The sequence below is a fragment of the Leptopilina heterotoma genome, unplaced genomic scaffold (assembly GCF_015476425.1).
Source record: "Leptopilina heterotoma isolate Lh14 unplaced genomic scaffold, ASM1547642v1 Lhet_232, whole genome shotgun sequence".
NCBI lineage: Eukaryota > Metazoa > Arthropoda > Insecta > Hymenoptera > Figitidae > Leptopilina > Leptopilina heterotoma.
Window position 1 is genome coordinate 625038 of NW_025110949.1, and position 17934 is coordinate 642971.

Here is a 17934-nt window from a genome sequence, read left to right on the forward strand (position 1 = left end):
TCTGCCACGATTGAGGGTTTGCATGCAAATGAGCAAGTTGCATTCAAGTGGCGCTTGCATAAACTTATTCCAAAGGCAACTTTATTGCACGCGATATTTTAATTACAATAAGCAAGGCGACTTACGTGTACGGTTTTTCATTAGGAGAATGATATCGCTTGAATATGAAATGAGTCGTTTGATTATCACGACGGCAAAGCTGTTCTTTGAGCATGGGGGTTTTTTTTTAGTCGTGAAAATTCATGATTATAATAGGAAAAAGATAATGATATTCCAAAAAAAATATATTTTAAGCATGCGCTAAAAAAATATCCAAGTCATTTCACTTTTATCGCTTCGTTTTCATCTCTTTTTAATTTCATTTTCATTTTTGATAAAATAACTATACTCATCATTTTACTCTCGTGGTGGTTCAAACTTATAAATAATTTCTTGCAGGAAATGAAATGAGAAACTTTTTGTCATAAAAATAAGCTAATGGCTAGTGTGAAATTTACTTCTTTGAATAATTTACTAATAAAAACCTTAATTTGGAACATTCCATTTGAATATTGCTTCTTTAAATAGAAAATATTGTGTTTGACTTTGAATTACAGATTTAGCCATTTTATTTTTATTTACAGTTTCAATTCTTTTTATTATTTAATTTCTTTTCAAATTTTAGAAAAGAATTTCTAAATTTTGTGCAATCGAATAATTAAAGGAAAAACGATAATTTATAATTCGATTTTGTAGAATAATTTTTTGTTGAAAGAATATAAAAATAAAATTCTTAATTCTCAAGAATTAAAATTCTTTCAGGCCTCGGATCGACTTGAGGGCGCAAAAAAAAGTCGCTTTAGTCGATTAAGAATACAAAAGAAGTCGAAAAAGTTGTTTATTTTATTCAGTGTTGTCTCAAAAATTTCATTTTGTATTTCTCTGACATTTCACTAATTTCTAAATTCAATTATTTAATTAAGAAATTTCAATGATTTTATTAAATAATTCATATTTGCTTTTCTACGAGAAATAAAATTTTTTAAATTTCAATTTTAAACCTTCTGAAATTTAATGTTTTAAAAATTACAACTACTTACAACCCTTCAAAATTAAATTTGAATTTAATTAAACCCTTTTTTACAATTAAAATTTTCTAATTAGAAAATTTTTTTTGTTACAAAAATATAATTTAAACATTTTTTTACAACTTATGTTGTTTGACTTTTACGATTTTCATAATTTCAAAAAAAGAATTACACATTAATCGCACTGATAAAATTATTATAAGATTTTAGAAAATGTTCACTATTTGATTACTAATTAAAATTTTAGTGAATCAGTGAAAACAAACATTTTTTTTTAATTATCTAAATAAAATGTTAAAAAATATTTTAAAATTTCCAAACAAATAAAATTTGGTAACATTTTTGAAAAATGTAAAAAATTATCAATTTTTTGAAGAATTTGAATTAAAATTTTGAACATAATTTCTCCGAAATTTTAATGAGTTCGAAAAATTAATTTGAATACTTTTTGAAAATAATTTATGAAAACAATTTTTTTAAATAATTAAATTAAAAAAATATGCCTATAATTAAAAAATTTTTGCAAAATTAAAATTTTGTAAAATTGAAATCCAGGAAAAAAATTATTAAAATTTGAAAAATTTCAATTTATTTTGTTCCAAGATAATTGAATCTTAAATAAAATTATAATAAAACAATTCTAAAAGAATTAGTTTTTTATTTTTTTAAAATATTGTAGCTTAATTTTTCGAAAATAATTAAATTTATATAAATAATATATTGTATATTAATATAAATAAATAAATAAATTTATCAAAATAATTTTTCTATCTTTTAAAAAAACTAATCAATTTTTTGAAGAATTTTAATTAAAAATTTTTGAAAGTGATTTTTTTTCAAAATGTTAAAAATAGTTTTAAAAAATTTTAATGTCCTTTTTTGTATGTATTTAAATTTTCGAAAATATGTAATTGAAAATAATTGAAAATAATTGAAAAAAATAGAAAATATTGAAAATAATTGAAAATAATTGAAAATATTGAAAATAATTGAAAATATTGAAAAATTTGAAAATAATTAAAAATATTGAAATAATTGAAAATATTGAAAATAATTAAAAATATTGAAATTAGTGAAAATATTGAAATTAGTGTATTTTTACAAATTAGAATTAAATGGAAAAATTCTAGGAATAACTTTTTCCAAAATATTTTAATATAATTTTTAGAAGCTAATTTTAATTAATTTTCATTTTCAAATTTACACTTGAAAATTATTCATTAAAATTTTTGAGAATTCAATTACCTATTTTCAAAATTTGCAATAAAATTCTTGAAAAGTTTGTTTTCAAAAAATGTAATAAAATACTTGAAAAAATCAATTATTTTCAATTAAATTTTCCAACATTTCAATTAGGAATGTTGGATTATAAAATTAGGAAATACAATTTGAATTGTATTTGAAAATATTGAAAATAATTGAAAATATTGAGATAATTGAATTTAAAAAAATTAAAATTGAATGAAAAAATTCTAGGAATTACTTTTTTCAAAAATATTTTACCTAATATAATTTTTAAAAGCTAATTTTAATCAATTTTCATTTTTAAGTTTATAATTGAAGATTTTTTATTAAAATTTTTGATAATTTAATTATTTTCAAAATTTGCAATAAAATTCTTGAAAAATTGATTTTCAAAAATTGTAATAAAATACTTGAAAAAAACCAATTATTTTCAATTAAATTTTTCAACATTCCATTTATTCAAAATTTTTTAAATTTTATATTTCGAACATTGAATTAGAAAAATTGTTCAAAAATAATTTTTTGAAAGATTTGTCTATATAGTTACTTTTTACATTTTAAAAATCGAAATAAGTTGCATTTTATACTTAAAATGTGGACATTTTGTTGCAATAGTTGAAAGAAAAGTAGAAAAAGTCTCAATTTTTGAAAATAAGTCGTAAAAAGTCGCATTTTTTTGAAAATAGTCGAAAAAGTCATAAAATCCGAGGCCTGTAATTTAGGAATAAAATTCTATTGAAATACTGAATTCGACAAACAAAATTGTAGAGAATGTAGATATTACAAAGAAAAATGAATTTATAATAATTTGTAAAAATTAGGTTAAAAATTATATTTGTTTATTAAATTTAGAGAAAAAGGTAAAATAATTTTGACTTGAATTTTTTTTTTAAATTGTAGAAATGAATTTTGTAATTAATAAAATGAATTTAATAGTAAAGAAATAATGAAAGAAATAAGAAATAAATGAAAGTAATAAAAAGTGATGAAATATATTTTTATTATTATTTACCTTAAATAATAAAATTAAATTTTTCTAGAAACATGTAAAGTGTATAAAATTATAAATAGCAATATTTTGTAGAGAATTTATGTTATTGTGATGATAAGAACCACGAGAGTTGAAATAGTAAGAATGTAGCGAAAATGTGAGATGAAGTATAGAAAATATTAAAAATATATTGTGAATCGCAGGAGCAACACACAGAGAATCGAGAGAGGCAGCACAGCTCGCAAATCCGAACTCCAATTAGATCGTCGACGTCGACTGGGTCGCCGACGTTATCAGGAACCGCAGCGACGTCCGCCGACGGAGGATACAGCGGCGGAATGGCTGGCAGTGTGTCGATAACCGAGGGAGGCGAGGATCCGGAGAGCACTATTCTGGCGAAGAGGCAATTCGTCATCAGCGAACTGGTTGACACGGAGCGGGATTACGTTAGCGATTTGCGGCAAATCGTCGAGGGCTACATTGCTCTGATGCAAGATCCAGAAACTGACATTCCCCTTCCCGATGATCTCAAGGGTGGAAAGGACAAAATGATCTTCGGAAATATTGAAGCGATTTACGAATTCCACCGAGAGTGAGTTAAACAAGTCAAATAATTTCTTTAACTGAACATTTTTTCGTTATCAGATTTATCTCCATTCTTTTGTTTTGAAAATTCATTATTCTACATTATTGACTTTTATTTATTTTTATCTAATCTAATTAAGGGGACGGTTTAGAAAAATTTTTAACCGTGTCATTAAAATTTGTCTTCCATCAAATTATTTTTATTGAAATTTTTTCAGAGGAAGTCAATTGATCAGAAATTATTTTTACCCTTTTTGAATTTTTATGTTTCAAAAACTTAAAAATTGATAGATTTTAAAATCCATCTGTAATTCTGTAAAAAAAATTCGTTTTTGTATCCACGAAATAATTGCCGAATAAAAAAAATTAATTTTTACTATTATTGAAGCAATTTTTGGAAAAAACAATTGTTAATTAAAAATAATGAATTTATTGAAGAATTTTAGTTAAAAAAAAACACTAAAAAGAATTGAATTTTGGAGAAACTACAAATGGTTGCAAAAATTCAATTATTTTGAAAAGTAATAAAATTTCTTCGCAGAAATTCAATTATGTTCAAAAATTTTTTTAAATTCTCTTCAAAATGTCAATTATCTTTATAAAGAATATAAATTTTTTTTACAAAATTCAATTATTTTCAAAAATTTTAATAAAATTCTCGTAAAAATTTCAATTATTTTTAAAAACAATTAAATTTTTCTTAAAAATTCAATTATTTTTAAAAACAATTAAATTCTTCTCAAAAATTCAATTATTTTCAAAAATTTTAAGAAAATTCTTGTCAAAATTTCAATTATTTTTAAAAACAATTAAATTCTTCTCCGAAATTCAATTATTTTCAAAAAATTTAATAATATTCTTGGCAAAATTTCAATTATTTCCAAAAATTTTCCTGATTCAATGATTTTCAATCTTTTTCGAAAATTATAAAAAATAATTGATTTAATGAAGTTTGGATTCAAATTATAATTATAATAATAATAATATTGGTATGTTCGTTGCAGTTGTTTTCTAAAGTCTCTGGAGCACTGTCTCGAAAGACCAGAAGAACTTGGTCCACTGTTTAAACGCTACGAGAGGAAGTTGCATATGTACGTTGTTTACTGTCAAAACAAACCAAAGTCCGAGTACATTGTTTCTGAGCACAATGACGAATATTTCGAAGTAAGTTACACTTTGAAAATGATTAATGTACTTTTTTATTATTATTATTATTATTATTATTAACATGAACACCTAATTAAACACGTTGTCTTTCTATTTGTTTAAGGAACTCAGACAAAAGCTCGGCCACCGACTTAAGCTTTGTGATTTATTAATCAAACCTGTACAGAGGATTACAAAATATCAACTCTTGCTTCGCGAGGCACTCCGTTTGACGGAAGGAACTAGACGTTTATCGGAAATCGAGGGTCTTAGAGCAGCTGCTCACGTTATGCGAATCATTCCTAAAGCTGCCAACGATATGATGGATGTTGGAAGATTGCAAAATTTTGACGTGAGAATTACTACCTTTTTACTTATCGACAGTTTTTTTCTAATTTTATTGCTTCCTCACTGTAGAAAAAGTATCCGGTTATTTCAAACTCTCACTTGCTTTGAAAGAGATTTATCTTGATTTCTTTTGTAATGAAATAAATTCAATATTAGAATAATAATACAAGGTTGCAACAGGTCAGGTAATTTTATGAAAAGTACTAGAAAAATATCAAATTTCTAAAACTACTACAAAAGTTGTGGTTTTTTGTGTCCCAAAATATTTTTGAAAAACTTAAAAACCTTAAATTTTATTTCAAAATCATTTTCCACCTTAGAAACTTTAGAATTTCACAGAAATTCAATTCTTTTTAAACATTTTTATAAAATTTTTCGCAATAATTCAATTATTTTCATAAATAATAACATTTTTCTCACGAATTTAACTATTTTTGAAAATTTTAATAAAATTCTTAGGAACTATTCAATTATTTTCGTAAATAATAAAATTCATCGCAGGATTTCAAGTAATTTTAATACAATTTTATAGGAATTGCTCAAAAATGTAATTATTCTTAAAAGTTTAATTTCAATTCCTCTAAAAAGTCAATTATTTAGAAACATATTTTTTTCAAACTCTTTGGAAGAATTCAATTATTTACATGAAATATTATAATTTTTCATAAAAATTGAATTATTTTCAAACATTTTAATGAAATTGTACAAAAAAAATCAATTTTTAAGTACAATTTTAATTACATTTTTTCGAAATAATTCGATTATTTTTTTAGAGTTTAATAAAATTCTTCCCAAGAAATCAATTATTTTGAGGCATTTTAATAAAATTCTTTGCAGAATTCGATTATTTTCATAAATAACAATGTTCATCACAAAAATTCAATTATTTTTTTAAATAATAAATTTCTTCTTGGAAATTCAATTATTTAAAAAAATTCTAATAAAATCGTTAGCAAGAATTCAATTATTTTCATAAATAATAAAATGCTTTTTAGGAATTCAATTATTTTTAAAAATAATAAATTTTTTCTTGAAAATTCAATTATTTTAAAGAATTCTAATAAAATCGTTCGCAAGAATTCAATTATTTTCATAAATAATAAAATTCTTCTCAGAAATACAATTATTTTTTAAAATTTTAATAAAATTCTCTGCAACTATTCAATTATTTTCATAAATAATAAAATTATTATTATTTTTAATACAATTTTGCAGGAATTTGTTCAAAAAATATCATTATTCTTAAAAATTTCATTTCGATTCCTCAAAAAAATCAATTATTTAAAAAAAATGTTTTTTTAAAATTCTTTGGAAGAATTTTCTAATTATTTGCAAAAAAATTAGAATTTTTCACAGGAATTCAATTATTTTCAAATATTTTAATAAATAATTGTTTGAAAGAAATCAATTATTTTTATTTTAATTTTAATTAAATTTGTTTGAAATAATTCAATTCTTTTAAATTTTAATAAACTTCTTTCCAAGAATTCAATTATTATTTATATAAATAATTCTTCAAAAGTATTCAATTATTAAAGATAATTAACAAAATTACTCCCGAAAATTCAATTATTTTGAGGCATTTTAATGAAATTCTTTTCAAAATTCAATTATTTTTATAAATAATAAAATTTTCGCAGGATTTCAATTATTTTTAATACAATTTCACAGGAATTGCTCAAAAAATGTAATTATTCTTAAAAATTTAATTTCGATTCCCCGAAAAAATCAATTATTTAGAAAAAAGTTTTTTAAAAATTATTTGAAAGAATTTTTTAATTATTTACAAAAATATTAGAATTTTTCAACGGAATTCAATTATATTAAAATATTTTTATAAAATTGTTCGAAGAAAATCAATTATTTTAAACACAATTTTAATTCAATTTTTTTGAAAATAATTCAATTCTTCTTTTAGAGTTTAATAAAATTCTTCCCAAGAATTCAATTATTTTTTCAATTATTCTCAAAAATTTAAATAAAATTCTTTGTAAAATTTAATTATTTTAAAAAATTTGCAATTCAATGATTTTTAATATCTACTATTTTCATAACATTTCCAAACAGAATTCAATTATGTAAAAAAAAGTTTTAGTAAAAATTTTCGTAAAAATTTAATTATTTTCATGATTAAAAAATTTTTCTCAGAAATATATATATTTAAATTAGAATTTGCATAAAATTCGTCGAAATAAATCAATTTCTAATAAAAATTGATTTAAGAATGAATTTCTGTTAGAATTTTTGATAATAATTGAATATTAAAATCATTATAGCGTGGATTTTCAGAAATAATTGAATTTTGAAAAGGTTTCAAAATAAAATCTTTGAAAATCTGAATTTTTCATACTTTTAACTAACAATTTTGAAGAATTAATTTTTTTAAAAAGTTCAATTTCAATTTTTTTGCAATTATTTGATATTTTTATTTTCTAAAATTTATTTAATTGAAGAATTTTCGAATAATTGAAATTTCACGTAACAAAAATCAAAAAAAAAAGATTGACGATGAAAAATAATAGAAATTATAAGAGAAGTTTAGATTTTAATTTTTCCATGCAGATTTTGAGTTGCATAAAAAAAACTCTAGAATAACGTACATTTCACTGAATTTCTCTCTTTGAATAAATTATAAACAATATTAGCTTTCTTTGAAAACTGTATTTTGAAAGTAAACTTGAAAGCAAGTTAGAAAAAAAAAATCTTTGAAAATAATAACTTCCGTTAGAAATCTGTATTTTTTGAAATCCATTATAGGGTAAAATAACAGCACAGGGTAAACTCTTACTCCACGGTCCATTAATGGTCGCTGAACTGTCGGCGATGCCGTCTCGCGGAAGAGAGTGGCAGGTCTTTCTTTTTGAGCAGAACATAATCTTCAGCGAGGCAGTTGGCAAAAAAGCTCAGTTTGTTAATCCTGGCTACTACTACAAAGCTCACATCCAGGTATGTGGTAACAAAACAGTTTTCTTTTTAGACTTAACTGCACTTCTTTCAAAAAAATTTTTTTTTCTTCTCAAAAGAAAATGGTAGGGAAAAATTATATTTTCTTCACTTATTAATGTAATGTTAATACAATTAATTAAATTTATTTATTTTCAAATTATGTAAGAGGAGGTTTCAGCTATATTTTCAACTACATTAAGATTTAAAAATTCTAGTAGAAATTACTAATAAAATAATTTTTAGAAATAATTCTTCGCATAAATTAAATATTGTTCAAAAATAATAAAATTCTTTTTAAGGATTTTCAATTATGTATTTTCACAAATAATAAAACTTATCGCAGAATTTCAATTATTTGAAAAACAATAAATTTTAATCGAATTTCTCGAAAAATATAGATAAAATATTCTTCAAAATTTTATTAAAATTCGTCGAAAGAATTCAATTATTTAAAAATTTGTTGTTAAAATTTTTTATGGGAATTGGATTTTAAGAAACATTTAATTATTCAGTAAATTGTTTATTTTTGTATTTAAATAATAATAATAATTAATAATAATTCAAAAATTATTAAAAATGATGGATTTATAGAAGAATTCTAGTTATTAACATTTAAAAAAATTTAATTTTTGAGAAGTTACAAATTATTGGAGAAATTCAATTATTTTCAAGAATAATAAAAATTCTTCGCTAAAATTTAATTTTGTTAAAAAATAATAAAATTCTTTTTAGGAATTCAATTATTTTCATAAATAATGAAACTCTTCGCTGAATTCTAATTATTTTTAATACAGTTTTAATCGAATTTCTCGAAAAATATCATTATTCTTAAAAATTTTATTAAAATTCGTCCAAAGAATTTAATTATTAAAAAATTTGTTGATAAAATTCTTTATGAGAATTGAATTTTAAGAAATTGAAATTAATTTTTTTTTTGAAAAAGTTTAATATAGAATTGTTTTTATATTATTTGAAGTTTTTATAGTTTCTAATATATATATATTTAAAATTTAATTGAAGAATTTACGAATAATTGAATTTCCGTGAAATGGATTTGAAAATTGTCAAAGAACTTTTTCGAAAATTATTAAAAATAATCGATTTAAAGAAGAATTTTAGTTAAAAATTCTTGAAAATAATAATTGAATTAATAATGATTTTATCACTTGATCATCATTTATAAAACATGAAGATATCAATAACTCCGAGTCTTCGACTCGGAGTGATCGATATCTTCATGTTTTATAGTTATGAAAAATTTATCAGATTTTTTGATAAATACTTTGCAAGAATTCAATAATTTTCAGTACATTAATTTTAAAATTGAAAACATTGAAAAAGAGAAAATTATTTAAATAATTAGGAAACAAAAAATCAAACAGTAACAAACTAACTTTCTTTAGAAGTCGACAATTTCTTAAAACACATTTTTTAAATGTTAAAAAAAATATTAAAAGAAATTTTTTTAAATGTTGTAAATCATAAAAAATGTCTAACACACATTTTTTAAAATTTGACGAATGAGTTATACAAAATATTTTTTACAGCTAAAAAATTTGTTGGCTAAATTTATTTTATGCCTATCAATTGTTTCTGTGTAGATATTAATATAGTTGAAAATGTATCCGAACACTGCTCTTAAGGATTTTTCACGAATTTCGAGTTTGATAGAAAATTGGAGGAAATTAATTTTTATTTTTTGTGAGAAAATTTAAATTTGTCGATTCACTAATCGACAAATTTGATTGCATAAATGGAGATAAAAAAATGAGATTTAACATTTAACTGATTTTAATGATTTGATTGACGCAGGTAAATAAATTGAGTTTAGAAGAGACAGTGGAGGATCCTGAAAAGTTTGTGATTCGCTCGACGGACCCGCGAAAGCCAGGTTTGGGATTTGTGTGCATCGTTGCGGAAGAGTCTGGGCCAAGCAAACAAGAATGGGTGGACACAATCAACTCAATTCTTCAGACCCAACGTGACTTCCTTAAGGCGATACAGTCGCCGATCGCCTACCAAAAGGAACTTACCAAAGACCCACTGTAAGCGTTTCTCTACCCTAAACTCACTGACTCTAGTCTCTAACACTCGATAATATGTGAATAGTCGTTCTGACATATTTTTGTATATTTTATATAAAGATACGAACGCTGTTAACGATGATACGACGACAGTGTGTCGCTATCCTCACCCCCCCCCCACCCCCAACCTCTCGGATTCTCGTTATCCTTCCTCCTTTTTAGAGAACAAAATTAATAACTATAATAATATTAATAATAATAACAACAGCAATATAATAATATAATAACAACATTGACAATTGCCTACGTGCTCTTGGCTTCTTCCGAATTCAAATATCTTCTTCGTCGTTAAATTCTCTTTTACGAAAATAAATTCACTCTAGCTCCCAGAGCCTTTAACGCGTGGTAATCCGTTCCAATGTGCATATATACATGACTTGTATGTACGCATATAGAAAAAAATGTAATATTGATATATAAATATATATATATATATATATAAATGGAAGCGCATAACTCGGTTGAAAAAAACGCACGTGTTATCCTAGTACTGTGACGATGAAAAATGTACGATATATTTATAATAATTTTAATAACGTTTATAAACGCGACACTGAAGCGGTAAGTCGGCAGTGTTATGTACATAAAAAACAAAAAATTACGTATTACTCTCGGATGAAAAAAAAAGATAAATATAATGGACACTCGTAAGCTAAAAATTTGTTTAGAATAAATCGTAAATTGACCAAGACTGTGATTGTGATGCATCAAAAAAACCTTATTACCCATTTTTTTAATTAGCACCAATCACTTTTTTATTCTCCTTCATAGGCACAAATTTGCACTAGATTAAAATGCTTCTTTTTTTATTATTTACCAAAAACACAGTACTACGTTCTCTCGATATCGTCCTGTAGTTTCACCCTGTTTTTTGCTTTAAAAACCTATATACTATATTACTAACCAAAATTATTCTAATATTTCTCTAGTCAATTTTCTTCTATTTCTTCATTTTGGCAAAAATTTTGGAACAATTGCCTGACTCTTCATTGCATCGACAATGGAATAAATAGGAGAATTAGAAACAAATTCAATATATTTTTCGATAAGCAGTCAAGTAATTATCGTATTTAGTAAACATCCCGCCTGGAAAAAAAGAATATAGGTGTTTATAAAAACTATGACTGAAAACTGATTCACAGTAAATGAAATCACATCAACTGTTCGTAAAAGCTCGAAAATAATGTCAATGATAACAGTGATTTTTTTTCAAAGGAATATTCGGATACTTTTTTTTAGATATGACACTAAAAGTTACTTTTTACTTTTTGAGAATTTGCACTAAATTACATTCGCTAATAGTTGGAATAAAAAGATTATTCAACAAAATTTTATAAAATTCTTTAAATTGAATTTTTACAACTTATTTTATTAAATTTTTTTAAAAATAATTGAATTTCAGAGAAAAATTTTATTATTTATAAAAAATAATTGAATTCTTGAGAAAAAAAATTAATGTTTTTGAAATAATTGAATTCTAGGGAATTATTTCAATTATTTTCGAAAAATTTTCGAAATTCAATTATTTTCAATATTTATAAATATATTCAATTTTTAGAGGAATTTTTTCATTAAATTATTCGGAAATAATTAATTATTTAAAAAGATTTTTATAAAGTTCATCCCAAAAATTCAATTACTTCAAAAAAAATTTAATTTTTTTCACAAGAATTCAATTATTTTTAAAAATAGTAAAATTCTTTTTAAGAATTCAATTATTTAAGAAAAATTTAATAAAAATCATTGTAAATATTCAATTATTTTCGTAAATAATAAAATTTTCACAGAAATTAAATTATTTAAAACACAATTTTCATAAAATTTGTTGAAAAAATCAATTATTTAAAAAAATTGTTAAAAAATTCTTTACAAATATTCTATTATTTTCATAAATAGTAAAATTTCCACAGGAATTCAATGATTAAAAACACAATTTTCATAAAGTTTTACGAAAAAAATTAATTAAAATTTAAAAAGATTTTTGTAAAAAAAATTTCTTTCCAAGAATTCTATTTTTTCAAAGAAATTAAATTTATTTCTCAAGAATTCAATTATTTTTATAAAATAATGAAATTCTTCTCTCAGGAATTCAATTATTTTTAAAAATTTAAATAAAATTCGTTGCAAAAATGCAATTACTTTCATTACTAATAAAACTTACCGAAGAATTAAATTGTTTTAAAAAAATTTTATATAATTTGTTTATTAGAATTTAATAATTATTTCCAATACACTTTTAATTAAAGTTCTTCATAGAATTTAATTATTTTAAAAAATTTTATTGAAATTCTTTAAAAGAATTCAATTGTTTTAAAAAATTTTGATACAATTTGTTGATTAGAGTTTAATTATTATTTTAAAAATATTTTTAATTGCATTTCTTGAAAGAATTTAATTTTTTCCAACAATTTTATTGAAATTCTTCACTAACAATTCAATCATTTTTATAATAATAATTTTTAATGAATTCTTAGAAAAATGCTTATAAACATTCTTCGAAAGAGTTTAATTATTTTGAAAATTTTTGATAAAGTTCTTTATAAAAATACATATTTAAGAAATATTCAATTATTCAATAAATTTCTTAGAATAATTGTTAATTAAAAATTTTATAGAATAATTGAAATTTTTCTAGAAATTTTTTTATTCATGAAAATAATTGAATTTTGTGAAGATTTTTTTTTATTTATGAAAATAATTGAATTTTTGTGAAGATTTTTTTTACTGATGAAAATAATTGAATTTTTGTGAAGATTTTTTTTTATTTATGAAAATAATTGAATTTTTGTGAAGAATTTTATACTTTAGCTTAGGTGATGACTTTTTCTAAAAAATATTTTCTAATCTTTGTTGTCTTAAAAAAAGCGATTTCTAATGAAATCTGTTTTCTAAAAAAAGTTTTTCTAATAAGTTATGATTTATAATATTTATTTTCCTAAAATTTATAAAATTCCATAATTTTGATAAAAGTTTGAAAATTATTAAAAAAGAAACTAAGATTAAGAAATTAAAATTATTTTGCATATTTTCTGTTTCTCAATCACAATTTTTTTTACAAAATTAAGTTTCTTTTTGAAAAAAGAAGAAAATTTTTTTATAAAATTACTATTTTTTATCACAATTTGTTTTTCTTGTAAAAAAAAATAATTTGCATCAAAATTTCCAAAATTAATTTATTTATAAAACGCTTTTTTAAAAAATTTTAAATAACTTGAGGAAAAAAATCCCTAGAATTTCTATTTGTTAATTACGATTTTCGACTACATTATTTTAAAGTTTCGTTAAAAAATTTGCATAATTTCTATTTTTTACTATAATTTTTTTTAAGAAAATCTCAAGTATTTTTTATTTTTTTAAATTAATTTTTAATCATATTATACCTATTGATCCTCTTTACAAAAATTGAATATTTTTAGAAAAAGAGATTTTGAAAATTACCTTTATTAGTACAAGAAATTTTTAGAAAATGACCTTTATTATATAGAAAAAAGAAAATTAGAAAATCACCTTCATTAGAAAAAAGTTTTTTAGAAATTCACTTTTTTTTAGAAAAAATTTTAGAAAATACGTTTTAGAAAAATCTGTATCCCAACTTTATTTTTTATGTAAATAATTAAAATCTTGCGATTTTAACATTGATATTTTAAATTCTGATTTTATAGCGTAAAAAGTAAGAACGTGGCTTTTTCACATGTTTCATTATTTATTTTCGACGTTTTTGATTTATTTTTGATTTTTTGTACTTTGGACTTTTTTGTCCTGTAATCCTTAAGGCTTCAGCCATGTCTCGTTTTCCAGGCGGAATATTAATCAATTTTTGGTATAAATTTTTGTTGACATTTTGTGGGAGACGGTCAATTGATCCAATTTGCAAAATAGAATATAGAAGAGATTGAAAAAATGAATTACTAATTGCAAATAACTTTGATATTTCGAATTTAAAAACTCGTACATGCAGGTTGAGATGTGTTGCATGGAAATTATGTATTATTTTAATTGAATCGTGCTCTCTTAATTTGAATCAGTTAAAAATCGTGGTTTTTAACTGACAATCAGTGGCTGACATTTTGCTTCCGAATCAGTTACAAATAACTGATTTTCAGTGAAAAAATAACTAATTTTCAGTAAAACATAACTGATGAAAAAATAGTTATTTTAATAACTATTTTAATTGAAATCAATTTAAAATTGAAAATTGTTTGTAATTGAATCAGTCAAAAAATAATTTAGTTCAGTAAATTATTTTTTGACAATCAGTTATTTTTAACTAATTGTCAGTAGAAATATTACTATTTGAATTAATGACTGACTTTTTGCTTCTGAATCAGTTATTTTTAACTGATTCAAATTTAGAGAGTGAGAGAGAGAAAGAGCGAGAGAGGAATTAATTTTTAATTTTGTTTGTTTGTGAATAATTTTCTTGATATCGATCGAAACTTGAATGTACGAGGTGATGGGGGAGTTGTCTCAGAGCTCTGCTCCCAAGTGGTACTGTGTTAGGCATTCATTTATGATTTGCTGGCGTACAGCCGCAGCGCAACACCAGAACCATTGACCCGAGCGGTCACGTCAGTCCCGCCGACGTTGACAGTGTCCGGTGCGGCGAACAAGGAGCGTGACAGTCAACGAAAGGCCCAAGTGATCCAGCGATCACGCACCGGGGGCCTCGACAGCTTCGAGTCGCCGAGAACGCCGAGTCCCACCAAGAGCAAGCTCAACTTCCTGGAGGGATTTAGGAACACGCTGCGAGCGCGCTCACCAGTTCGATCGACGTCCGTTCCGGTGAGAGACTCTTGCACAATTCTCGTTTCTGGCACGCAAAAAAAAACCAAAGCACCCAAGGGACAGTGTTTCTCAATTTATTCTTCCCATTACAGCCGAGGAACTCTTCTGCTTCCACCTCTTGATGCCTGTCGTTAACTGCTCTTTATTGCATTGCCTTCTGTTGTAAACCCGCGTTTCTCTACTATCAACACGATAAGTGGAGTGGCAAGGGGACTGTCGTGTAAAATAATTTTCTTGATTTTGCTCACTAAAAACGATTGCAGAGAAAAAGCGAGAGAGAGAGGATTTTTATTGGTCAAGCGAAAGACACTAACTAGCACGTTGGGTGGAGGTTCTCCTTCTTTTCGATTATCTTTACTTAACAATAAAAGAAAAAAACAGCTGAAAAAAGCATACTTCAATTTTCGCTACTTCAACTACTTCAAATTCCTACTATTACTACTTTCTACCGCTATTGCTAATCTACTCTTGTGCTTACTATCTCTACTTTTAAGAACAAGTGAAACTTTGAAACCGCATGAGAAGCAGCATGTTTTCCAAAAACTTCATCGGGGGAGGGTCTTACATTCCAGGTAACATTTACGATTTTTATCGTCTAGTGATTCGAATTTTTAATATCCAAACGTTAAGAGAGGATCAAAGTCGATGAACCTAACTCTTAAGTCGAGGATATTAAACTTTCTGAATTTTTGACAAATCAAATTTATGCAGCTTTTTTTTTCTTTTTGCTAAAAAAAATTAAAAAATTGTTGGAAAATTAAAATTAGAAAGTAGAAAATAAAAACTTTTTGCTAAAAAAAAATTAAAAAATTGTTGGAAAATTAAAATTAGAAAGTAGAAAATAAAAACTTTTTGCTAAAAAAAAAATTTAAAAATTGTTGGAAAATTAAAATTAGAAAGTAGAAAATAAAAACTTTCTGCTAAAAAAAAATTAAAAAATTGTTGGAAAATTAAAATTAGAAAGTAGAAAATAAAAACTTTTTGCTAAAAAAAAATTAAAAAATTGTTGGAAAATTAAAATTAGAAAGTAGAAAATATTTTGCACATTTTCTGCTTCTCAATTACAATTCATTTAAACAAATTACAAGTTTTAAGTAAAAAAAATTGATTATAAATCAAATTTTGTTTAAGAAATTTTTTATTTATTTTGGAAAAAATATTTACAAAATTTCTATTTGTTAAAAACGATTGTAAAATTATTCGAAAATATCAATAACTTCTTTTCTAAATAAATATTTAATCATTATTATTTTTCCATAGGAATTAAAATTATTCTTCAAAACATTCAAAATCCAAAGCTGTTTGATATTTAACAACTTATAATAAATTAAAAGTGAAGGAGTGATAAGATCATTATTTTATGTAATAGAAATATTTTTACTGTAATTTTTTCTAAATTATTTTCAAAATTATTTTCATAATTTTAATTCAATTATTTTTTCTAGATTTTTTTAAATAAAATTCTTCTTTAAATTTTTCTTTGAATCTTTGAATAATTTTTGAAAAAGTTCTTTGAGAATTTTCAAATCCATTGGTTTACAATTCAATTTAACGTGAAATTTCGATTATTCAAAAATTCTTCAATTGAATACGCATTAAAATATAAACACTTCAAATAATTTCAGAAAAAAAATTTAAATAAACTTTTTCAAAATAATTAATTCTACAGAATTGTTCGTAATTAGTATGAAAAATTGAGATTTTCATAGAATTTGATTTGAAAAAATTTTCAAAATTCAATTATTTCTTAAAATTCATACTATAATGCTTTCAATATTCAAATATTATTTGAATATTTGAATAATTTTGAATAATAAATATCCAAATCTAAAATTTTAACTGAAATTCATTTTTAAAAATTAATTTTGTATTAGAAAATTTAATTCAAATTAACAAAAAATTATAAAATTTCAACTTTGAATAAATTTAATTAGAAATTTTGAAGAATTTAGATTTTTGAAAAATTTCAATAATTCAAATTCATCTGAAATGAGTTAAATTTTTTAATACATATTTAATTATTAATTAAAAATAATTGATTTATATAAAAGAATTTTAGTTATAAACACTAAAAAAAAATTAAATTTCGGAGTAGTTGCAAATAATTGCAGAGATTCAATTATTTTTCAAAGTAATAAAATTCTTTATCAAAATTTAATTAACTTTCAAGCATTTTAATAAAATTTATGATAGAATTAAAAAAATTTCAATTATTTTTTTTAAATTTTTCTCAATTCAAAAATTTTTTAAATCATTTAATACAATTTTCCAAAAGAATGCAATTACTTAAAAAAAAATTTTAATAAAATTTACTTATTTTTATAATTTGAGAAACAGTGAATTCTTTAATGAATTATTTATTTTTGTATTAAAATAATTGAATTCTCGTAAAATTTTTTAATAAAAATTGATTTAAAAATGAATTTTAGTTTAAATTATAGTTAATAATTGAATATTAAAAGCATTATAGTCTGAATCTTTAGAAATAATTGAATTTTGAAAAGGTTTCAAATTAAACTCTTGGAAAATCTCTATTTTTCATTCTTTTGAATAACAATTCTGTAGAATTGATTTTTTTAAAAAAGTTTAATTGAATATTTTTAAAATTATTTTAAGTTTCTATTTTCTAATATTTTTATTTAACTAAAGAATATCCGATTAATCGAATTTTGGTAAAATTGAATTGTAAACAAATGGATTTGAGAATTGTCAAAGAAGTTTTTCAAAAATTATTGAA

The 17934-nt window shown here is 22.5% G+C and overlaps 1 protein-coding gene across 7 annotated transcripts in view; it reads left to right on the top strand.

Moving 5' to 3' along the window:
• The window catches only part of LOC122502536 (kalirin), a 143951-nt gene that overhangs the window by 118777 nt on the left and 7240 nt on the right, over positions 1-17934 (top strand). For all 7 annotated transcript variants that reach the window (XM_043612644.1, XM_043612646.1, XM_043612645.1 and 4 more), the window contains 6 exons: positions 3507-3895; positions 4893-5052; positions 5159-5386; positions 8140-8328; positions 10141-10373; positions 14942-15194. In XM_043612644.1, the coding sequence (XP_043468579.1) occupies positions 3507-3895; positions 4893-5052; positions 5159-5386; positions 8140-8328; positions 10141-10373; positions 14942-15194 (1452 nt within the window). The remainder of the gene's footprint in view (positions 1-3506; positions 3896-4892; positions 5053-5158; positions 5387-8139; positions 8329-10140; positions 10374-14941; positions 15195-17934) is intronic.